The sequence below is a fragment of the Syngnathus acus genome, chromosome 5 (assembly GCF_901709675.1).
Source record: "Syngnathus acus chromosome 5, fSynAcu1.2, whole genome shotgun sequence".
Classification (NCBI taxonomy): domain Eukaryota; kingdom Metazoa; phylum Chordata; class Actinopteri; order Syngnathiformes; family Syngnathidae; genus Syngnathus; species Syngnathus acus.
The window spans coordinates 5,874,232-5,899,245 of NC_051091.1; the positions used below are offsets into that span (position 1 = coordinate 5,874,232).

Here is a 25,014-nt window from a genome sequence, read left to right on the forward strand (position 1 = left end):
TTAAAAGTGAAGGAATATATTTAATATTCGGTGACCAAATCTCTACAGGGAACTAGAATAAAACATTTGTTGTTAGCAGACATCAATATCATACCCAGCATCATAGCAATTATGATTCAGTGGAAAAAAATGAAATATACAACTTAAAAGTATCAAAATAAAACGAAGATGGCTAAAGAGCCTATTTTAAACAGTGAAACCCCATGTGGTCGGAATTTGGAAATTGGATTTTGCTACATTCTTTTTCTTGGTACTCAGGCAAAAGCAATCAGTATTGATGCAAGCAATAACATTATTGCTTTGGCGCCACGTTGACAAAGAAATCTGTTGACGTGCGTCAAGGAGTTTCAGTTGGAAATAAGTATTTTATTCAATATGACAACAGAATTTTGCTAATCCCGGTAGTGCTCGGTCTCAATCCCCCACATAGAGCGGAGCTTCACTGTATTTAGATCAGCAGGAATGTGTGTGTTTGGATTCATTAATTGCTTTAAATAAAATAAAAAATCATTTTGACCAATTGCATCAACGTCAATACATTCAAGGAAGCTTTTACATTAAAAACTATCAAGGCGTCATGAAGTTGAAGAGTCTTCATCTTCAGTAATTGACACTTGTCAAAATACATAGAATACAGCATCTATTTTGTGTAAACACAATGTAACTTATGTCACAGCAGGTCACGTACGGAAATCAAAAATAAGCACAATAATATTTGATTTGGGCGCTGCACTGGAATTATACACTATCAGGATTGCCTTTTAAAACAGAATGCGCAAAGGTGTTTTTTTTTTTTTTCATTTGATGAATGCTGGAATTTAAACAGAACCCAAACAAGGCAGAAGCGAAGGAAAACACATTGGTTGATTTCACATTGCCATTGACAAAATCATATTATTTTCAGATGCTACGTTTACCAGTTTGGGTTTCATAGGCCTTAGGGGAGAATCACACAATGCTGCTTTCATCTCCCTCCTTTTTTTTTTTTTTTAAATTGAGGTTTGCCATTGACAAATGGAGGCGCTACACTAGTCAGAGCCAGGAGGCGATCACTTACTTTGCGAGACATTTGGACATACTGTATTAAAAGAATATTTAGTAGACATTCAGGAGGGCAAGTTATCACTTTTTTTCTTTAACAAAAATAGACACGGCTTATCCAGCCTTGAAATTCCTTCTCAATATATATTTATATATGTATATAAAATTATGTCTTATCTATTTACAGTCAGATAGCATTCTGAAGGATTAGAAAGGTCCTGCTCCACGGCTGCTCGGCATTGCGGGTAGTGCAGTTTTTTTCGTTTTTTTTTTTTTGAGAGAAGGGGAGGGGGGGGTTCAACAACATCAGCTTTGCGGCTTTATTGATTTAATTCAGGTTTTTTTGAAATACCAATTTGGCAAAGTCAAACATAAGATTAGTAGTGAATGATTGTAATTAGCTCTGAATGATTGTGTGTTGACAGTCACAGATGCTCATAGAAATTAAATGCTACCAAGGTCGTGAGAGTTTTCGTTGCTACAGCGGAGCTTTTCTAGCAGAACTGCCTTAAATTTCTTTTCTTTTTCTTTTCAACTTCATTCAATTGAAAGCAGAGCTACTCTAAAACTCAGCAAAGACACCCTGCTTGAAAAGTTGTTCGTATGGCATTTAGGACATCCATCTAAAAATTACCTTACTTCCGAAATCTGTTGGTTCTTTCTTGGGCGGGCTTGCCTGCTTGGATGCCAATCAAAACTAACGTGTGGCAGTATTTCCTTGTGACATGCTTTCTGATTTTATCCTCTTCAGCCTTTCCCCAAGACAGACTTCGCTGTTGGAGAAGAGGCTCCTAAACGGACGACTGGTCCCATACCTGTTGAGACAAAATATGAGCAATACAGTGATGAAACCCAGTCTCATGTGCTCAACCTCTGATTTGTGCAGGTTCCAAAACTATTGTTATAAACAAAACAACAAAAACAGTAATAAAAACAGTAAAATACACGTATACACACACGCACGCAAAAATCCAAGGGGGTGAATACTTTTGTAAGACACTGTATAGCAGAATCTTACTGAGAATTTTGGTTAGTTTTAATCCAATTTGTATGAGTTTGTCTTGAGACTGCTAATAATAATTGGATCCAATTAGTGAAGAACGACAACAACAACCACCACCACATGGGTTTTGGTATCCTAGTTTCATCACAGTTGGACACAGACGTAAATTAGCGCCAGCTACGCAAAGCAGTAACAAGTCTGTGAATTTTGGCTGATACACACGGGTGCTTTCTTGCAATTATGAGAAGACAGGACTATCCGTAAATATTCATCGGAAATATCAAGACACAGCCAAGAGACAGATTAAATTAGCATAAATACTGCAAAGAGCTTCTGGCTCCTTCCATAAAGACTGGAAAGAAGCCACTTTTAAAGCAGCTAGTTTGTCATCGTGTTTAATTGTGTCAACGGACCTTGGCGACGGGGTTTATGGGCGTGCGTCCAGAACCAGTATGAAGCCTCTGGCGCTCTTCAAAACGACCTGGTGACCTCTCCCTGCGGACATCCATCATACGCCCCGGGGAGCGCTCCATTCGGGGGTCCGCCATGGCCCTCGCTGGGGAGCGCTCTAATCGAGGGTCGGTCACAGCTCTGCCGGGAGACGCCACTATCCGGTTCTCCAGCATCCTACCGGGGGACTTCTCTCTCTCCAAAGGACGGCTGGGGGACTTGTCACGCCGGAACTCGGTGCGGGCCTCTCTGTAGCGGTGGGGTGTGCCGGGCTCCCCGTGTGTGAGGGGGTTGGTTGCCAGCCTTTTGGAGATGTGCTCGTTGTAGGAAGGAGGCCCGCGTTTGTTAGGGCTGTCAGGGAGAAGAAGGAAGGTAACAAAAGGAAGCGCACCCTGGGGGACCAGTCAAGACTAACAATTCAACTGACAAACTCAATGTTTTGTTTTGAAATTGTCAGAAGCTATAAGGGATAGTGACACACTCACATGCATGTGTCCATTCACTGAGCAGGACTCAATCCCACATTAGCTGCAAGTCATCTGTTTGTGCCACTATGTGAATCCTCAAAAGCAATCACGTCGTAACAGACCACTCACATGAGATAAAATAAAAAATATCGTCTTTATTTGATGATTAACTCTCCTCCACCTTTACAGTTTATATTTAGAGTGATTCTTTTAAGTTAGCTCATTATTTACCACATATAAAAAATGATCTCTTCCTCCTGCAAAAAAAAAGAAAAAAAAGAAAAACGCAGGTGTCACTGGGAAAAAAATTCAAGGCCAAAGTTAACCATCACCAACGGTGCGTGCCAACCTGTGCCCTGCAGTGCCAACTACACAAGTACCCCCAATGACAGCATTGTGGTGGACCGACCCTCACCAAAATGAGTGAAGACAACAAAAACAAGAGATGAACTAAAGAGGCAACGTTAACGGTCACTCGCACACCATTTTTTTTTTCTCCCTTCGGCACAATTGCGAGGGTTTCTCTCTGAGAGTTGGCTCTTGGATTTCCCTCATGAGAGTTTCTATGAATTTAGTTTAGCTTTTCATCTAATTAAACAGGTGCTCATTTTCATTTTAGGGTTATTGGCTGCTCTTGCAAATAATAGATGTTTGTTGTTGCTTTAATTACCGACTACAAATAACCCACCCAGACTTTGTAATAAAGACATTGCATCAGTACAACGTGCAACAGGAAGAAAAAAAAAAAAATAGTGCAGTCCATTACCCAAGTGAAACCAAACAGTCCTTACCTGCGTCCTGAGCCGCAGTGCTGCAAGTCTCCTCCACCATCCTGGTTCTGAATCAAGTTGCCCTTGCAACAAATGACTCGTAGTTTGTTCTGATATGATGAGGCCAAGTAAATGGCACCGGAAGAAATGGCTGGGCCAAGGTAGCGTGGGTTTGGGATGTCCAGGTGAGCGTATGAGTGGGACCTGAAAAGAGTAGAGAAACTCAGAACTTGGTATCGGCACCAGAAACCACATGGTGGTCGGGCTCTTAAAATAAGCTTACCCAAATGAATGTCCCTGAATCTCAACCACATCCAGAGAGTTGAAGTAGGTCACAAACAGGTATGGCTCTCTATAAGCTGAAAAAGTCAAACACTCACTTAACGTCACGTGACATGCTCATTGGAGGAGCCTTTCAAAAAATGCGCTATAATCCAATAAAGACTCACTGACCAAATGATAGTGGCAGGCGACTCCACTTGATATCATCGGTTCTACTCCTGCGTCCGTATGCGTCCACAAACACGCCAAACTCTGCAATAAAAACATTTTTATTGGGAGGTCAAAATAAATCAGCGTGTCTTCAAGGATGTTGTGAGCACTCTGCAAGTTGCAGATGAAAGAAATTTAGTTGCTCAACTGCACAATTGTTTGCCTTGTGGTACAGTCACCGGCACGCAGAAAAGAACACCTCACCATGGAAACAGAGCAGGTATTCCTCCTTCTGAGGAGTCGTGGTGACCTGAATGATAGAGATGGGGAAGCTGTGGGAGGATGCGGCAAACACGGCGGAGGCTAGCGTCACGTCGTTTTTATCCAGGAACTCTGCAGGAAGATAAAGCATTCGTGAGTCAGGTTGAAGCGAACACACAATACTTTCGATTTAATATCGAGAGGACTAGAAGGTAGCGGCGAGGCTGTGGTGGATGACAAACCTTCTAGCACATACTGCTTCATTTCAATTTCGTAAAATTTGTTGGTGCCGATGATAATACTGTAGCCGGTGAAGTGGATGCAGCTGCAGGGCTCGGAGGTTTCGATTTCCTGTGAATAAAATCCAAAGTTGATCAAGTACACCCATTTCATTCCTAGGGGAAAAAAAAACATTGCATTGGTTGTATGCACACTTACCTTTCTGATACAGAACTTATTGAGGCTTTCATTAAGTCGCAGGATTGTAATCTTATTGGGCATAGCGGCACAGATACAAATTCCATTGTCAATCTGTGAAGAAAAGAAAATAAAAAAATTTGTGACGCTCATCTTAACTTGAATTTTGCAAACTGATGACTGTAGTCCAAATGATACAAAAGATCCAATTGACCTTTCCAGAGGAGAAGAGGTGGCACCCCTTCACTGTCTCAAAGATGAAGGGGTTGAGGTCAGGTGGAGCTGGAAGATGGGACTGTGATAAAGACTGCTTCACCTTCTTGATCTCCACCAAACACAGGGCCCGATCCTCTCCTGGAACACACAGTCACTTCAAATACACTATACATTACAGTACACTCAATAAAATACACATTGGAAGACTTGATAAATGAAGTGCAGGATGAATATATATGACGGTAATTAAGAGACAATTCCTGACTGGGTCAGTTAACTAACCAGTGATCATCAATAGCTTGTCGAGCTCCCTCAGGATCTGAATCTGGAATACGGCAGTCAGGCCCGGGATGTGCGTTAAGGAGTTCTTTATGACGTTCAGCGCATACAAGCCCTCCTCAGAGCCGACCAGCACGATCTAAGGCGAGTAGCAAGGATGGTCAATCACGTGAAAGCCGCGGCGCCTCACGACAAGCTTGTACTAAACGTTTAAGGCTCAACCTGGTCAGTGAGGGGCAGAGTGCAGTTGATGTCCAAGCGGTCGTCACCCTCCAGCTTCAGCAACGAGTTGCCCAGAAGTTTCTGTGAGGAGAGCGAAGCACGAGGTGTTAGGCGGGATAGCGAGTCGGGCAGCGAATCAGATAGCGCTCAATTCTTAATGAACAAGATAGAGGAAACCCCGCTTCATGTTGTTTGAGTACATGCAGCCACAGATAAGAACATAACCAATAATGGGTCACAATTATTTGCACCAATTTGCAATTCTCCCGTATCATTGCATTTTGTGCAAACAAATACGGTTGTTGGGCTGCTTCCGATTTCCAGCACTTCAATTATTCATTCGACTATTTATAGTTTTATAACTGTTCCCCAAGTGCACACAAAAGCATTACAGCAGCATCTATAACGACAATATGGGGGGGGGGTTAAATGAATCAAAGCATGCTGCATTGAGGTACTGGGAACATTGATCAATATGCGCTTATAAAAAGACATTGACTGATGACATTATTTACAGACATTTGGCGCTCGGTATAAAAAACATCTATATACGGGTTGCATTTGTTCAGAAATGCTGTCTGTCCAACACACTCTGCTCAGGGCCGAATATGTGCACATTATACAAATTGGATTTGACACTGCAACTCGAGGGAGCAGCTGGAATTGAAGTGTTCCATCATAGATGGCTTTGACTTTAAAGTCATAGTTTAAAGGGAATAAATGAGCAGGCAAGCGCATTTACGCCACATGCATTTAAGTTAGCACGTAAGCCTAATGGATGATTACTTCAAATGAATAAATGTAACAAATTATGGAGGTTGCCTACATTTGCATTTCAAAAAAGGCCGCAGGAACAAACTGTGGTTTTTCAAGATATGTTGAGCTATCTAGTCTCTTCATTGAACTGCAGTGTCCAAGCATTACAAAAATATATGGGAGACCTCTGTCATTTCCACATAATGTCATCTATTTTCATTTTCCCATCTGTTTCCGAGGTACAAACAGTATGTAAGTGTATTTCAATGGAATAGCTGAAGCAGCACGGCTCTTGCACAGGCATGCATAGCCACGGCATGCTATCAGCCAAAGTGTCGAAAGAGTTCCATTCAGGCCCATGCATTTGGCACAGTATTACTTTAAATGCACATTTGGCAACTTCAAACGACGACTACGGAACCATTTATCAGCCTGGTTCTGAGTTATCCGTGATGGTGTCCTATTTGTGGACAGGTACAGCAACTATCATGCTCAGCCGGTTTGATCACTGAAGCCCAAGCATTCGTGCAGCTTCTTACTGTACCTGAACCAGGGGTGATAGGTTCTTCTGTCTTTTAGAAACACCTGCCTATAATGGTCCACGCAACCGCATTGAATGGGGATACACACACAGCACATAATGACATTAACAAGGACCATGAAAACACACAAAGAGAAGACGTGGATGGTGATAACATGCATAGCGAGGGAGAAGAGGGAAGGGGAGACAGAAAGGCACTGGCTTATTAGAAATGACAAAATAAAGAACTTTAGCACTTACAGCTTCCGAATCCCCTTTGTCTTTAGCTCCGCGGCTACCGGCCACCACAGACTCCAGTACAGCCACCCAACGTTGTTTGTCCGGGAAACTGGGAGCCATGAAGTAAAGCGACTGACCTGGCCAACAAGTGGTGTGCGGATGTGACTCCAGCTTCAGAATGTAAGGGATGTCTGGACACAAACACCCGCAAAATTCAATACTTGAGATATACTTGAAAATTAGCTGATAATGAACCCTTACCTGACTTTGCAGTGTTGATGAGCTCAGAGGCCCCAACAGCTCCATGAACAGTTACCTCTCCATCAGGGAGACAAAGCTCAAATTCCTCCTCCGCATTTACACAGTCTAAAAGGAACATGTCAAACCAGTTTTGTACTGGGTCCTGATTTATTGCTGATGTCTCTATAATATATGCGGAAAATGAGAGTGACCTTCTCTGGGCTCTGCGTCGTAAACTGATATTTTGGTTCCATCAAGGACCACGTACTTTGTCTCCCAGCCCTGCTGACCACGTTTGCCATTTCTGTGCAATACACACACACCAAAAAAAAAAAATTGGTAATAGAAATATTATACAAATACATAGCGTGGCACATTAATGTTCATGGGCCAATATGTCAGGAAGAATGAATCGTTAACCTTGGCTGCTTCATCCATCCCTCCAAGCGAACATGCCCACTAGCTTCCTTGACCTGGAGTCCAGGGGAGCTTGCCTTCTCTCGGCATAAAGCCTCCGAGAAGTGGGTGGCATACTCGGCTGGCAGGCCGCAAGTGGCTGGTAGGCATGGTGAGCATTTGGGATGACAAAGGGTGTTGCATTCTAAGGTACGACAAAAAAAAAGTCAGGCACAAACTAAGCAAGGTAAGTATATCACGTTCAGATAATTGTTATATTATTATTGAGATTGTGCGTGGTAAATTCTGTAACAATATTGCTATATTTGACGAGAAAAGATTTTTCATATAGGCCCGGTTACAACCGCCCAAAATTCCACGTGAGGTGGTTGGTTTTCGAAAAAATAAAAGACTGGCTAATAAATCCCTCTCTGCTTTCATAAAAGAAAAGACACAAACCTAGACAAGTGGCAGCCTGGCGTCCAAAATGCACAGTGTCCAAGCAGACTGCACATTTGGCAGCGCGCATGTTGAGACCCACAGTGAAGCGATGGGGAATGTTATGATGCATTCGCTCCTTCACGCGACGACCAAACTCTGCAATTTAAAAAAAAAAAAAAAAAAAAAAAAGAGTGAAAAACAGCTGAAATTAAGATTTTGTTATATTGCAGGGAGGCATTTCACGAAAATATTTTTTTGGGAGGGGGCATGGTAAAAAAATATTAAATAAAAAAATGATACGTTTTTAAGGTGTAAAACTCTCCACTGATGAAAATTAGCGCTATGCATGCCAATCAGAATGGAATGCATACAGAAAGAAGTATGGAGATACGAAAAAATTCACGGAGGCACACTTGAGAAAACGTAAGAAAGGAATGGATGACCGCTAACTTACTTTCAAAGGTGACCCTCCTCTTTTCTGCAACGAATAAGAGGGAAGAGACAGAAAGAAGATAGCAGTCTAACAATAGCTATGTGAAAATGAAACACACACCACACATACACACACGCAGTACGAGCCCCGAATCCCAAAGAAGGGCAATGGAGTCGTCACCCATCGCTCTGTCCACTTTTCATTACATTCTTGTAATAGGAGGATTCTTCAGAACTCATTAGGGGAACTTTAGAAATAGAACTTTTAAAGCAGATTGGTTGGAGGAGATACATTTCCATTCGGCTACTTTCAATGCATTTTCATTAAAACCAGTTCAGATTCATTCATTGTCCATCCCCTTTGAAACGGGCCCAGCCAGGCAAGATTACAAATATTATCACAGCGACTAGAACCTGAACCAAAACTTTATTCCCCCTTCAGTCTAAAATTGCTCTTGAAAACTGGTGTAACACAGATGATGTGTGTGTGTCACCTTCTGGTGTGGAAGACTCCTTTGAACGGGTTGAGGGGTTAAGTAGCCCACAAGGGTTGGGTTGATGCTCTGGGGACTTCACAATGGCCGACATGAGGATTTGATGGCGGGCCTGGGCTGGTGTGGAAGTCGACATGTGATCCTGCGCTTTGAAATGAGCGGCTGTATTTTCATGAAAATCAAAGGAAATAGTAGTTAGAGGCAGTATAACTCAGGAAATATACATCTCAACTAAAAAAAAAAAATGGCGCCTACACACTGAACGTCTCACTTACTCTAGACAAATAAGATAGTGTTATGAAATGCCGGTATTAATAATAGGTCTGATTAATTAACACCGATGTGAGCCAACATATATAAACATTACAACGTACCCTCTTCCCTTAGGGATCGTAGTTCAATTCGCATCTTCTGAAGAGCCTCTTCCAGCTCTCCACACCTCGAGCGCTCCTTCTCTAAAGCAAGCTTCATGTCACTGTACTGCAAGGGAACTGTCGGCTGAGATTGAGGAGTCAATGCCCCATTTGTGGTCGTGCCGACATCTTCGCGCCGCCGCCCGAAAATGCCCTGATGGCACAGGGAACATAGAGATGATTATTTCATTTGCAACAAAACAGCTTATTTTAATTTTAAGGTTCTTAAATATTTTGTAGCCACCTTCTTTTTCTTGGTGGGCTGGTCCATTTTGGCCTGGAGGAAGTCAATGAGTTTGGTCTGTTGTGAGATGGTCCCTTCCATCTTCACCTTCTCATGGGAATATACAGCCTGCAAAATAAAGCTGCATTTTAAAGCCCTTCGAGAACATTGCCCAGATCACTTTTCTTATTTAGAGCTACATTAGATCTCCTCGGAATCATTGGAATTTCCAATACCAGCCGTAATGGTTCCCAAGCAGCATCTCATTCAATTGCCAAGATATTGCACCGCGCACCTGTATATTCTCCAGCTGGTATTCCAAATCGGTCCTCTCGGTCTTGAGCATGTCGGTTTGGTCCAAAGCATCTTGTAGGCCCTGGGTCAAACGGAAAATGTGGCTCTTTTGGATATCCATCTGCTGTTGCAGCTTCCCTTGCTGTGAAAATAGCAGCAGACACTATTAAAAAAAACGTTATTTCTGGTAAGCCTTTCCTGATATTTTCGTAGTGCCCCATGAGGAGATTAAAGGGCAATAGAAATAAACTTGACTAAATTTCTACCTCTTCCATCAGCCTCTGTTTCAACTCCCTCTCCGTCTCCAATTTCTGCTGCAAGCTGCGAGCGTTCATCTCCAGCATAGCGTGCTTCTTCTCCAGATCATTGAGCTGTGCAAACAAGACAATGCCCGCTATATCAACACTTTTGCAGCAACAAAGGCAAAACTGAAATGACTGTATTGAATTTCAGATATGTAGAAGTTCGGTTCATCTTGGATGTGGGCTATATTATAAATGCAGTTGTGCCAACTAACAGTATCAGATAGACTTTCGGCTTTGAGTCTCTGCTCCTTCAAGGCTTGCTGCAGCGCCAATATCTCAGCCTTGTGCTCTTTGACTGCGAGTTCCACTGCTTGGCGTGACTCTGTGCTGCGCTGGTCTGCCCGTAACCTGTGAAAAGCACAGGGACACACCAATGGCGCGGAGATGTCAAAGATCCCGGTCTAAATACGTTCAAGACTGTTGTCGCATCACCTGTTTTGTTTTTCGTTATCCAGCAATCTTTGCAGTTCCCTGGTGCGTCTTTCGGCCTGGCTCTTTTCATCCTCCAGGGCCCCTCTCCAGGCCTCCCACTGCCTCTCCTTCTCCAGGAGCTCGTCGTTCAGAGACTCCAGCTCCACCACTTGCTCCTCCAGCATGCTACATGTAGTCTTCAGTGTCTCAATGTTCTGGGAAGGTCAACAAAATGGCAAATTGAGAAAAGCATCATTCACATAGATCAGGGATTGTCAACCACCTCGAGTGGGCCGTGGCCGTATTGCAGGTGGTCCGCAAAATTGGAAATGGAAAATAATTGTAACGTTTCAAAAAATAAAATTGATTTATTATTTAGACCCGATTCCTTTTCTAGCTAATTTTGTGAATCATTTACCCATCCAAATTATGTCAAATGAATAGCCTGTATAGGTCTCCTTTGATCCAAAACAAAATAATATTCCGCCAAAGCAGTGGTCCTCGAGTTGCTTCTTGGTTATAATGGTGGTCCCTTGAACAAAACTAATTGAAAACCCCTGACAGATGGAAAAACTTCAATGCTGGCCTGCCAACATTTCTTGTGACAGAAGAGTCACGATGAGCTGAACTCAACAACTGTTCCATCAAATATGAGGCAACATTACTTGTTTTTGATTGTTGAGATGCATCTCACGGTCTGCCACTTCTCTCCTCAGCCGGTCCACCTCCTGGCTTAGCTGCAGTTGGTCCTCCCTCTCATCCGATGCTTCATCCAATTGCTTGGACAGGTAGAAGTTCTGGCGGTTTAATTCGGCATTCTCCTGACTCAACTGGGTAAGTTGCTCCTCCAGGTCAGTGATCACCTGAAGCGACAAAAAGAGCTTGAGTCTGCAATGGAATAAATAACCGGCGATGACAACCGATAAAGTGATATTCCTGGATTCCACCACAAAAGTTTTGTATTTTGGCAAAAATGATTTAGCATGATGATTTTGAAATATTTATTTGACTCAGCACTTACTGAACAGCTGTCTCTCAGGGCATCAAACTTCTGTTGAATTTCATCTCTGTGATTCTATGAGAAAAGGGAAACAAATATCAAAATTTGAAATGTGGACTACGATGTGAGAATAGTGATGGTACTTCCCGTATTGCCTGATTTCGCATGTGCAATGTATTGTAGCTAGTAATGTAATGGTAATGTAACTAATTTGTTCAAGTGTACTTGCCGTCTTACCCTCAAGGCAGTGATCTCCTCCTCGGCCTCAGCAGTGGTTTCCTCCAACTCAGTCTTTGCTTGTTGCAACTGGCTCTCCAAAGCAAGACGAGCTGCTTGCAGGCTGCTTATTTGCGACTCGCGTTCCTGCAGGGAGAGGGTCAACTCCGACACCTGTCTCTTGATCTCCAGTTTTTCCTCTTCATGCTCTAAGCCCATCTGGAAATGCAACAGGACATGAGGAAATGTGTGTTTATTGGAATGTCACCATGACCTGAAATGGAATATATCTGCATATGATTATCACTGTTTCCTAATACGTTTCAATTTATGTGAAAGTGGTGGTTGTATTGGAGTGGTTAATAAGATAATGATGGGGATATGAAGCTTCAAATTGGCTTTATGAACCATATTATTATAACTAATGAAAACAACTACACCTTTTCATGCAGTCCCATATAAAAAATATGATTGTAATGAGTGTGGGGTTTTATGCATTTATGTATACATGTGCTTGACAATACAGAAAAGTCAGCAATTAGCACCACACTTAGCATCAGTTCTCAGTTGGAAGGAAAGTGTGGAGGAAGAAAAGCAGCACTCAACCAACAGGTTGTCTGCAGTAACCAGGAAAAAGAGCCGGTACTAAAGCTGCTTATTTTAAATTTGGTGGAATGTTATAAAGAATGGATCAAAACGACCGTTTTTGTCTCACTCAAAATCAGCACTACTGTATTGCCAGAACTGCAGTCTGACTGTATATTAATTGATCTAAAAAAGATCTGAATCGGCTCAGTGGCCGATCAACTGCTTTAATCCGCTTTGGGGACATTAATACTGTAATGTAATGCTACATTGAGAGACGGCTAAAGAGCATTACTTAATCCCGAGTAGAAAGATTTTGTTTCTGTTTCCTATTGGCTCACCTCCCGCAGCCTGCTCTCCAGCTCCAGTAAACGGGTCCTCTTGGTCTGCTCCTGCTGACTGATTTTCTCAAGATGTTCCTCCAGTTTGGCATTTTGAGCCTCCAGCTTGCCAGCCTGAGACTCCAAATAGAATTTTTGCTGTCGCAGTTCCGAGATCATTTCCTCTTGTGCTTTCCTAATAAAACAAAAAAACAACAGCAAAAAAAAGATCTTTTGTACTGTTGATCTAAAAACAGAACCTAATGTTGCTAACTAACATGTTCTGCTGGGTGTAGATGCTACTGTTAGCAGCCAGCTTGTTAGCCTCTGACAGCTCAGCGATGCGCTGCTCCAGGTTCTTCATCTTTGAATCCATGGCGTTAATAGTCTATGGGAAGAGATGAGACACAATATAAAGAGAAAAACAACAACACAAAAACCCGACACGTCCAAAGTCATATCAGTTCTGGCCAGCGCAAATTTTAGCAGAAACATTTTTGTGGAGAGGAAACAGAAGGTTTCACTCGAGTAAAATCCTCTTAGCTTTCATTGAAGGTGTGGCTTGAATCTTCTACTCTCAGAAGATGAAAAGCTTCTTAACTGCTTCAATTCTACCACATTAGCCAGATTAGGACTTAGCCCGGACTTTACAGCGCAAAATGATGTACACTACAATTTAATCGGTCTTCAAAGTGTTCATTCCGATACGCACTGTAAAATATTGTAAAATATTGTGTAGGGTAAGAAATGAAAGGCTGAAGTAATGCTGCGAATGTTCATCAACTTTCCTTTATAAACACGCAAAATGTATACCCAACACATTACAACTTTTTTTGCTACTTTAAACATGACCCAATACTCATACTAACAGTTTTAAATTCATTTTTCATACCGCTTTCTGCTCGCTGATAAGTTTGCAGTTCTCTCTCGACTCCTCCTCTTGCTGCGCTCTTTTGGCCTCCAGGCTTTCTTTGTCAGCTAGGTCCACCTTCATTTGGGCTTCCAGAACCTTGATCCAGACAGAGTCAATGCATGTACATGGCACGTTCAAAATCTCACGGTGTATTAGCGTTTGCTCATCCCGGAGATACTACTTTCAGCATCGTAATAACGCTACCTTAATTTTGTCTTCATACAGCCTCTCCTTTTGGACAAGCTGAGTTTCCATCCTTTGTGCTGTAGACTGGGCATCCCTCAGGTGGTCCTCCAGTTCCTGTAAAGAAAAAGTTCAGGTTAATCAATAACACAAGCTACCATTTTCTAAAATGTATATCAAAAATAGACACAATTAGATTTTGTTAGGATTTACATTCACACACCAGTATAAGCAAACCTACTATTCACAGCAAAAAGAAATGGAGAAACTCACATTGAAAAGATGGAAATCCACAAAGCGGGCGAAGCTGCGCCTGCTCATGCTGAGACCGTTTAAGTGCTGCGGTCTATGTACACGATTGATAAGCTGCCATTTATGCGAGCCCGTGCAGTGTGCAAGTATGTGCTCACAGTAAGGTTCGATGAAGATAACCAGAATTGGCCAGTGGGTAAAATTAGGGGTGGAGAGCGGGGGAGGGTATTAAGGAAGCCTTATCTGTAGGTCTCTCACCAGGATCTTTTCGGCCATCTGCTGGATCTGCTGGGATTTGGTCTGAATGTCTTCTTTGAGCTTATTCTCCCGGCGCTCAACCATCTCCAGCCTCTTCACTTGGTTCTCCAGGGTCTTCCTACCCTCCTGCTTACACACCAAAAACAACCAAATGAGAGGGAATATGAAGTGCGCAACGTCAGAAGAGAAGTCGAACTATAGTAACAAATATTTGGCAATAAGAAGAGCAAAGTGCAGCATTTTTGTCTAAAGTGGTACCTCTGTCTCTCTCAGACGTCGTTTGAGCGTGTCACTGGAGTCGCTTTTGCCTCGCAAGCGCTCCAGGTCTCGTTCCAGCCGTTCTTTGGCCTGTCTGACATTCTGCAGCAGTTCAGTGGCTTCGGTGCTTGCTTTCACTGCCTAAAGGGAGGTCACGGGGTTAAAGGCTTGTTAGTGGATCCCTGGACAGAGTTCCTGAAACACTTGAACCAGGCATTTGCACTACGAATACAGTCGGTGGGGTATCTGAGGATTTAAGACCTTGGTTATGGACTTCCCCCGGTCAAATTTTTAATAATCTAGTCATCTTTTGTCAATGTACCTTTGACAGTTTGTCTTGGAGCTCTTGGATTTTCACCTGTTGCTCCGCATTTGTCTTGAGAAGGAAACAAAAGTTTTAAATATAACTCCAATTTGATCACTTATAAAGTAGAACACTCCGAGTCTCACGTTACCTTTTCCAGTTTGGACAGAAGCTCCTCTACCTCGGCTTTACCCTGCTCTTTAGCCTGCCAACATAAACAATGTTGAACCACACTTGATCCAATGATTACAGTGTCATGCGGCAAGAGAAGCATTTCTTGGCTAGTGTACCTTCTGAATCCTCTGCTGGTACTCTACAGCCTTTCGTTTGAGTTCCTCGCTGGTTTGTCTTGAGTCTCTAAGTTCCGATTCATAGAGGTCGCTGCGGCGGCGTGCGGCCGACAGGTCCTCCTCCAGCTGCCTGATGGTCACTTGCATCTCCTCCAACTGGGCATGGTACTCCTAACAAAAAGACATCCTTAACAGAATCTCATGGAGCTTAAAAAAATAAGAAAAATAAAAAAAACATCCATTGTGCAATCACGGAGATGAAAAAGTTGAGTTGAGAGTGACAACTTGTGTCAAAAAGCATTCATTCCGTGTGCTGGATTCTTATTACTGCAGTTTTCCCCTTTCATGTACTCAGGGATGAACAACTGAAATGCTGGAGGGGACCACACTATTTTATTTATCAATGCTTTGTGTGCTTTTATGCATCTGAAGGAATTTCAGAGCCTTGTTTGCAACAGCATGAAAGCGAGTGAGCTGCTCTCCTGCTTTTACAGACAAAGATGTGCTGACAATGTTTCACTGTGCAGCAAGCTATAGACGCTGCAGCGCACTGCAGCAATGATTGTAACATAGAGATTAAACATTTTACATAATCTGGAACGGCTAATGGTGCTATTCCTTGTTGAGGAGTCGGGCAGAAACACTCATTTTGTTTCATCTTGATCCCCAGTGATGATTTTTGAGAGGTTGTTTTTCTTCAAGACGATAAGTCCTGTATTTCACAGTTAAATGTGGACAGTATCGCTGATCCTAAACGTGGAATCACTATGGCCATCTTCCCCTGGAGACAACTGTAGTGAAGTGTCATGATTAATGATCAAAGTCTCTATTTTTGTGCCTTGCAGGGATGCCATCTGCGGGGATGACCTTTGTGATTACAGTATGCAGAACAAGGGGAAGCCTCGGAGGTGATGGCCTCTCTGAGAAATGCTGACAAGGTGCACCGTTGCACTTCAGCTATTTCATTATTACAAGACAAGCAGTGACATGGAGAAATCTTGTGGTCTTTGAACTCTGTCGTCTCGCGGTAGCTAATGCAAAAAAAAAAAAGAACGGAATCCCGAGCTTCTCCCGATGATGTGATGCTGTAACGTCTACACATACTTGCTCTTTAATTTCCTGCAGCTTGTTGCTCTGTTCACGGATGTCGTGGAGCAGCTGCATAGCTTTGTCATCTTCTCTAGAGACTTCCACGCGTGCCTCCTCCAGGCTCCGCTTTAGGCTCTGCAAACACAGCACATGCAAGGATCACGGCTCAAAGAAATATTTATTTAATACAGGGTAACAGAGCACGCCATTTTGTGAAGCAACTTTTAGAGAGCGTGGTTTGGTTTTATTTGTGTTCCCTCTGTTTTTGATTAGTAACGATAGCGGTCGGAGGATGTTTGTGTAACTCGCAAAATGTCCGGAGGGATTCTCTCACATCTACAGAGACATCTCCCGTCGCGTGCTGTATGACTCACACTGCACTCCGTAATGTAGGTGGCGAGGTCTTGCTCGAGGATGCTCCTCTGAGTCTCGGAGGCCTTCAGCTCCACATCTTTCTGGTGGAGCACTGACTCCAGATCAGTCATTTTGCGTTGGAACCTGGAGATCTCCTGCTCCATCTGAAAACATGACAAGTTCAATGAATGAAGTCCCATATTGATAGATTAAAACGTAGCAATGTGTATTTAGATCACAGGTGTGATGGCCCTTTATGTAACCTTGCGGAATTGCATCTGCCCAGTAAGCCCAGTGTTCACTTCTTATGTGAGTAACTCAACAATAAGGAGGTCTAGGATGTCTAGAGGGGTTACTGCTGAGTTATGAGCAGACTGATAGCTGATAAAGGCCACTTTAGAAGAAGAGTGTCTCCATTTATAGGGGGCAGAGTGACAATAAACAGAAAAGAAGCCGTAAACACCAATGCTTGGAGGGGTATCGTTTTTTTGGACCGCCCCTGCTGGTTTATTAGAAAGGGAAATGATTGCAGCTCTTTGTAGAGTTTACATGGGGGCTTTAAGGTTGTATTCACCCTTCATTTATTGTTAGACTATGCTCATCAACCCTGTTTTCTGTACATTTAATGATTATTGGGGGTAAATACTATAATAGCAGCAGTGTAAATGAATAGAATGCTACCAGCAGAAAACGTTTCACCTTGTGACATTTGTCTTGGGTTTCTTGTAATTCCTTGCTTTTAAGGTGGAGCTTCCTTTCCATGGAGTTGGTCTTAGCAGGAGAGTTGAGGCCAGCAGAGACTACCCTACAGTCACCAAAAGCAAAAGAATTAAAGACAGTGACAACATCAAATCAAGAACAAATCAGTACTCCTTATCAACCCAAACACAAATTCCACTTGCTGGCTTATAGTGGGTGATAGCTAAGATATAAATCATATGAAAAACACATAAGATATTAGATATAATTTCAAATATTCTGAAACGAGCGACACTTCTTTAAAAATACAAAACAAATCACATTCATTACCGTTTATCATCAAAGTGACTTTCCAAGTGTGGTACGGGGGCTCTCTCTAGTGGTACGTGAAAGAATCACTGCCAAAGTACGGTTGAGTTTTATTTACAACATTTCATCTTAAAGAGCAGTTTGATTTAAACGAGGTAAAAATGTATTTCACTTTTATCATTTCATATATCAGGGACGTGGCAATTAAGTGAAGACATTGTGAGGAAAAAGGCTTATTGTATGGCCACGTGAAAACTCAGTGATCATTCCCTGTGGGGCCATCTTGGCTGTGTTCATTCATGGCGGTTTGACCTGATGGTCCATTCAATTTGAGCTCTTCATTTAACTATTGGACGGTAAACCATAAACCGCTTTGACCATAAACATTTTCCCTCCACATTCAATTCATAGGTGCGTTGACAAAAATAAAACAAATATTGGTCTTCTGTCGTTAAATTTTCCACCTTATTAAGTATTTGAAAAAGAAGATTAAACTGCATACGAGCTGTTCACCCCACCACCCTCTCCAAAAAAATCCTGTCAAACACAGAGTATATCTTCGGAGTTGGAGACACAGCGCTTCTGGGATTTTGCTGAGTTGTACTAATGAGCAGTCAGACACATTCACCAAAAACAAAAATGACAACAAAAGAAGGATTCTACAAACCCCCAAAGCACATTATTAGCATTATCTTTGTGGCAAGCGTTCTTGGGCTCAATTCTCTCTTTTTTTTTTCCTTTTTCTGGGCATTTATATGCATATGCATGCGCCCACACACTGATGTGACACATCTTATCTCTTAATTGAACTAGAGCAAAATATATCAGTAGCTTACAGAAGGAGACGTAATGGCAAGGGAAGGAGACATTTAAAGATGAAGAAAATAAGATGAGGCAATGAGCGCCCATAAAGATGGGGGTGGTGAATTGGGGGAGAAAAACACCATAGCAATAGTGGTCACCATAGAAATAGATGACCCCCCCCCCCCCCAATCTGAGCTCTCATCCCTTTTGCCGTCTAATCTGCTAACGCCTTTTCTTTCCTTTCCGTTACTGCAGCTGTCATGATCCGCAGTCTCCGGCATGATCAAGCTGGCACGGGCTGCTACAGCCAAACACGTCCTTTTGGATTATTACCGGAGGTTAAGAAGTCAAATAGCATCAGGGATAATTACGGTCCCAAAACCCATGCTGGAGTCAGAATGCCGTTAAACAGCACAATAACAGAGCGGGCGGGAATGTGGCTGTGTGTGTGCGCGCACGCGTGGGTGGGTGGGTGGGTGGATGGGGGGATTGTCCACCTTTCAGCGAACCTCATTGACACACTCAGCTGCATACCAATCAGCAACGACGGCAAGACAACACCAGCTCACAGCCTCTGACCCATGAATTTGCACTCGCCGGGCATGTGCTCTCAAGACATAAAAAAGACAAGAACCACTTAAAAGGAAGCAACACATGCAAGATTATGTGAATCCCCCTCATGCACAGCATATGGGGGAAAAAAAAAAAAAACAGTTTAGCCTCAACAGGCATAACACTAAGTGTCCTGTCACCTAAAAGCATGCTATCTGGAATGTGTTGTCAAGGTAATGAGAAATGTGGAGTCTAAGCAAACGCCAACGGCAGCATGGAGTCTTTAATTAACAAAGGTGTATCAAATAGGCGTACGTGAAATGTCCACATGAGAAAATAGGGTGTGTGTTTCAAACAAAAAATATCCAAACATAGCTTAATAAAGAAATTGAACTTACTCGGATTTGGCCAATGTCGTCAGTGCTCTGCTGAAGAACCATCCTAGAAAGGGGAGATCCTTGCCCTGGAAGCCCACAGGGGGAGCTCCTCGCTTGGATGCTGAGGCTGGCCGGGGGGCTGCCAGCTCCGGCTCCTCAAAATTAGAGGTGTCATCTTCAGCGTGCAACGCAGGAACAAAAGGTGGGAGAACTGCCGGGGAAGGGAGGAAAGAATTAGAATAGGGAGCGAAAAAGGGCAAGGGGAATGTTTTCAGAGGCGGAGAAGCTCGTTAAAAAAAGGGCATGGAGAGGGGAGGGAGACAGACGGAGGAAAGACAGAGGGGAGGAGGAAGCTCGCTGAGCGGTGTGCGCCGAGAGTGCGGTAAGTCGCACGTTGATGCACATGCTGCCTTCGTCCCTCCCTCCTCACGCCCGCTCGCTCTCATGCTCACTTGCCCTCTCTTACTGCAGCAGAGCGAGCAAGCGAGCTTCTCAGCTTAAACCACAGCTGAAGACTAAATCGGTTTATAGATACACATTCTTTTCTAGTTTATGAAACAGTGGATGGAATTCAATTAAAGACATAAAAAAACAAACTGAATGATCATTCTACACATTGCCTCATAGTCTTCAGATGAGGTGATTCAAATTAAAATTCAGCAATGAGGATGTTTGGGGAAAAAGGGGAGGGGAGGGGCGGCATATCAATGTTGGAGTCACGTCAAGCTGCCCAAAATAACTGTTGATTCATCTCAAAACAGTACGTCACTGCAAATAGCTCGGGAATCACAATATTGTTGCGCATTTTAATGTGACCACACTTGAATGAAAATGTGTGCGTGTGTGATTTTGTCACTGAATCTCTGAAAATGTCAACCTCTTCAAAGTCTTTCCTGTTAATCAAAACAGCATTATGTTCTCTTGCCAATGCAATCAGTCATTGATTTTTTGTTTTGTTTTGTTAAGTCAACATGGAAACTTGACGGACTTAATTCCCTTGGCTTCTCTTCGTCATCCACCTCCCAACTTCTTTCTCAGGACAAAGATGGATCTTTGCCAACAGCGAGGTACGCAATGTGTGTTGCTAGTGAGTAAACCCGAGCGCAACGGAACAAACACTTGGATCTCCAATATTTGACGACCACTCACACTTGTACGTCGTCCATTTATCAATTTTCTTTGCTGCTCGTCCTCATTAGAGGTGCCGGTGAGCTGGAGCATGTCCCAGCAGGCAAAACATTTGACTGTTTTCCAATATTTTGGCCTTTAATATTTGCTTACGCTTTCATGAGAAAGTTGAGATCATATCCAAAGCGCTAGCCAATTTTGATTATTTTCAAATACTTAAAATTGGACTCTCTATGAAATCAACACATTGTCAGGGGGAAAATCTCTTCCTCACCTTGTCGTAAGTTATTCCAGTCCACCCTGGAAAAAAACGGGTGGCATCGGAGTCCCTGGAATCCCAGACGTTCTTGAGCTCCACACAGCAAACTCAGCACCAGGTCGACAAACTGCTTAGTGGCGTGTGGCTCTTCTGGAATCTTCAGAAAATGCTAAAAGCAGATAAAGATCACTTCATAGTTGAATCACGCATCCAAACAATTGGCTTGTCCTGATAATTTGGGTTATTTGGCAAATGCCAGAACGTTTCCAAATGTTACGAACTTGGAAGTTGAGGATGTTGTGGATGGTCCGCGTTGAAGTGCCGTCAGAGAAAGGCAGCTTGGAGTAGATCATATCGTAGGCTATGACCCCGAGGGACCACCAGTCGCACTCCACGCCGTAGGTGCTGTGAGGGCCCCCGTTCATGGCCTCCAATACCTCCGGGGAGAGGAAGTCTTGGGTTCCCACAGGCACTGTGGGAGTGGCCACCTGGAGGAAGATCAATTCATCACAAAGATGCACCCATCAACAACAGTCATTATTACAGGCGACAAATATTACAAGCAACTCACCGTTTTGCTAGCCGTGAGCCTGGCAGCCGATCCAAAGTCTGCCAGTTTAATGTGACCGGTTCGATCGATGACAACATTCTCGGGCTTGACATCTCTGGATATGAAAATTCGGAATATGTTTCTATTTCATGGCCTTGACTCTGGTGACATTTATCATGTGGCGGCTCACCTGTGGACAAAGCCCAGCTGGTGGACAGCATGAATGGCCTCCACCAGCTCAGCCAAATAGAACTGAGCCATGGACTCGTCAAAATGCTCCTCGTATCGGTTGAGCAGAGACAGGAGGTCGCCGCCCGGCAAGTACTCCATCGTCTAACACACAATTACATGCAGTCAGAAAATAAATACGGGATTTGGATCTGGTTTGTTTGGGACTAAAATATGCAGCTACTGCATCTCCAGGATGCATCTCGAAATGCCCTTAAGCGGGACTATATTTAGAAAAATGGGCAACAGTAGAAGCATGTATGTGATCAAAACACGTTCCTGCTTGGAGTGGCTTTCATTATAGATTATGTAACATCAGATGTGGTGGCACAAGATCTGTGACATTGCAGTCAAAACAATTGTTCTTAAAAAAAAACTAAAACGAGCCTGTCTGTGAACAACAAAAGAAAGTCTTCAAGTTTACAAGCGCAAATCTAAATGCGGCTCCCCTGTTCTTGCCTCTGTTGTCTGCGAGCGGAGATGAAAGGCTTTTGTCCAGGCTGATTTCAGATATAAGACGGCAAGCATTAGAGCCATAACAGACGAGGAGAACCCCTGGTGCATGAATGGTCGGTGAGTCTGAATGAGCTGGAGCATTTTGCTGTGTTACCTAGCAACAGGGAGACCGGGAGCCTCTCGAACACACGGATAGAGATGGATGCTTTGTATTTTCCTCCATGCGCTGCTGAGGAGCAGGGTGAGACGGAGGGGCAGTGGAGGTAAAATGGAGGCAGACACGGGGAACACGTGACGGCTCACTTGTCTTAATGGTGTTAACAGTTCTGGCGGGGATTAACAAATACTGGACGGTTGCACTCTTATTTTGTAATTCAATTCAATGGCTACATAAAAAAAATTTTTGACAATCAGTAAAAATGTCTACATTTTACTACATTTTATTTTTTCAAATAGCATAATTGTTTTAATTTTAATCAATGTGTCCTATGGCGTCCAAACCAAGGGAGCATTTTTTAGAGTTTAAAAAAAACAAAAAAGGTTTATTTTACATTTTTTAGGGGGCCTATTTTTGTCATTGCTTCTTTTAACAAGTTGTTCCTCGCGCTGCACACTTCAGGTTCCTTCCCGGAGCAAGTCATGTATTATTCTGACTGATCTCGCTGTTCTATTATTGGTTGTTTGACGTACTGAAACTCACAGCTGTGAAATGAAAAATAGTAACCTTCACAAAATCATGGTGCTTACATTTTGATACAGCATGTATTCATGCAAAATAAAGTGTTTTTTGTGTATTTTTTTTAATGTTTTTTTTAATGTCAACATCAAATGTTTATCATGTAATGTATGTATTGCAACTGAATTTATGAATTCAGTGTAATAGTAATGGCAAACCAGTCATGGTCTTTGTAGAAGCTGAGGTTCAAAAGACAATCTCACCAAATAGACATGCTCATCATCCTGGAAAGCACAGAAGAGCTGTGGGATCCAGGGACTGCAGTTCAAAGACAGAATGCGTCGCTCCTCTTCATGAAAAACCATCTAAATCAAAATGGTTGACAGAATTTGCAAAAAAATATAAAATCAACAAGAAAAGTACATGCACACATTGAATTACTTCAAACTGAGAATAAAACATTGACTATTGCAAAATGCCAACATTTTTTGTGGCATTTTTATTTAATGTTTCAGGAATAGACATCCATTGCCTGAAGATGGAAGCATTTCTTACACATCACAGTTGTTGCTCATCTATTGTTCACTTCAGTTCTCTTCCTGTCATAACTCATGTACTATTCTGTCTGTGAGCTGTTGTGTTAGTCACATGCTGTGAAATGATGTATCCGCACTTTCAAGTATTTAACTCCACAGCATCCTCCAGTGGGATTTTCTTTGACTGCAACTGAGCAAACTTCACAACTATTGTATTCTTTTGTTGCCTCCAAAATAATCCAGACAATTTACAGATACATTTGTGTTTATTTGCCTCGTACACCTTTTTCCAGAAAACAACTAAAATGACTCCTTCAGTCGAATAAAGGTTGTATTATCGCTTCGAAGTGGCTCTTATTTCAAAACAACTTTTTTTTTTTAACATTTGACTTGATCAAAGTGCTTTTCATTGTAACTATAAGAGGCCAAATGATGACACAATTTCTATGACAAATTTTGAAAATTGAGCACAGAGAATGTTGGCTTGATGAAAAATGTCTAATCAAGCATTATAAAGCCAGGTTTAGTAAAATCAGATAAATAATGACTCACTCTACTTACATTTTCCTGAGAGCGTAAAACTGTCTTTTCCATGACTTTCAAAGCATAAAAATCCCCCGTTGCCTTCTCCCGTACAACTTGAACCTTGCCAAAGCGACCTTGTCCCACCACAGCGCGCACCTCAAAGTCGAGAAGGCTTGGCTGCAAGGACTGGAGCTCCGAGACCACGTCAGAAACTGCCGACGCGCACAAAAAACATTTGCAGTTCATTAACTGAAGAGTTTAAATTACCAATAGGTTTCAACGTGAGTGTGAAAGATTATTTGTCTATAATTGACTGGCAGTCAATCCAAGACAATCATACAAGCTGGAGGTACTTGTGTACTTACACTTGTTTACAAAGTTGGCAACATGATGTATCTTCATCAATTCAGGGGATTGACACTCTTGGTACAGTAACAACAGCGAGTCCACAAACTCCTCCCGACTCAAGATGCATCCTCCCTGCTGCCCATTCAAGCTGAGGCGACCCTGTGGAAATACACATAGAGTGGTTGTTGTTTTTTTCATATTTTGGGAGCAGTTGAGGGGCATTTCGGGTAGGATGGGTACCTGAAACAGCTGGTTGAGTCTTGAACTGCGGATGGTGATGGGGTCCGCAGAGGTCGGCGTCGTTTTAAGGCCTCCCTGGCTCACGTATTTGAACTTCAACATCCTCAATAATATATATCCTGAGCTAATGTATCATACAGACGAAAGCTATCTTTAAATGTGACGCTTAAGTGGATCAACCGATGAACTACCCAAGCGCGACAAACGAGGGGTACCGATGTAAACACGGCATAGAAAGTTAGCTAAAACGCTCATGAGCTAACTTAAAAATAAGTTTGACTTTCGTCTTCATTCGCACTGAGAGACATAAAACGCAAAGCGTGGAGCTACTCACGGAACCTCCGTGGAAGGAATCCGATTTACGAACGAACTACAGACATTTTAAAATATAGAACGAGCCGTTGTTTCCTTCTTGGTCGTCATTGCTTCCGGTAAACTTTCAAATTTTGCGCGTTCCCCGCCCATCTCGGGGGTTGTCATTCGATGCGTTGGATTGTGATTGGTCAATTCTCTGTTTGTGGGCAGTGCTCATATTTTTAACCAATCAAGTTGTCCTTTCGCCTCGCAGCAAGGAAATGACAT

General features: G+C 42.7%; 1 protein-coding gene across 7 annotated transcripts; it reads right to left on the bottom strand.

Annotated features, from left to right (window-relative positions):
• On the bottom strand, nt 1–24,859 carry cita (citron rho-interacting serine/threonine kinase a). Of its 7 annotated transcripts, none has more exons than XM_037251667.1 (49): nt 24,433–24,859; nt 24,210–24,351; nt 23,881–24,056; nt 23,047–23,148; nt 21,614–21,756; nt 21,445–21,538; nt 21,155–21,361; nt 20,889–21,042; nt 19,508–19,697; nt 17,445–17,550; nt 16,766–16,909; nt 16,407–16,526; nt 15,303–15,473; nt 15,164–15,217; nt 15,031–15,084; nt 14,709–14,849; nt 14,451–14,576; nt 13,962–14,057; nt 13,737–13,853; nt 13,123–13,232; nt 12,866–13,040; nt 11,961–12,158; nt 11,745–11,798; nt 11,389–11,586; nt 10,745–10,938; nt 10,525–10,660; nt 10,274–10,378; nt 10,009–10,149; nt 9,735–9,842; nt 9,452–9,644; nt 9,078–9,239; nt 8,606–8,629; nt 8,170–8,307; nt 7,735–7,915; nt 7,527–7,618; nt 7,336–7,440; nt 7,096–7,265; nt 6,859–6,903; nt 5,559–5,639; nt 5,340–5,475; nt 5,056–5,195; nt 4,863–4,955; nt 4,667–4,775; nt 4,428–4,556; nt 4,185–4,265; nt 4,015–4,090; nt 3,753–3,935; nt 2,458–2,845; nt 1–1,856 (listed from the first exon to the last, which is right to left on the bottom strand). In XM_037251667.1, the coding sequence occupies exons 1-49, from the start codon at nt 24,532–24,534 to the stop codon at nt 1,833–1,835; spliced, it is 6,408 nt and encodes a 2,135-aa protein (XP_037107562.1). In that variant the 5' UTR covers nt 24,535–24,859; the 3' UTR covers nt 1–1,832. The 7 variants fall into 7 exon arrangements, with proteins under 7 accessions (XP_037107562.1, XP_037107561.1, XP_037107565.1 ...); XM_037251666.1 differs by having other exon boundaries at nt 14,451–14,579; XM_037251670.1 differs by lacking the exon at nt 6,859–6,903.
• Nucleotides 24,860–25,014: the final 155 nt, after the last annotated feature.

Coding starts and splice junctions, on each gene's coding strand:
- cita (XM_037251666.1), bottom strand. CDS start 24,534: ATGTTGAAGTTCAAATACGTGAGCCAGGGAGGCCTTAAAACGACGCCG. Junction 13,233..13,736: donor TTATCAGCGAGCAGAAAGCG/GTATGAAAAATG, acceptor CTCTTCCCATAG/ACTATTAACGCCATGGATTC. Junction 5,640..6,858: donor ACCTATCACCCCTGGTTCAG/GTACAGTAAGAA, acceptor CTCTCCTCACAG/AAACTTCTGGGCAACTCGTT.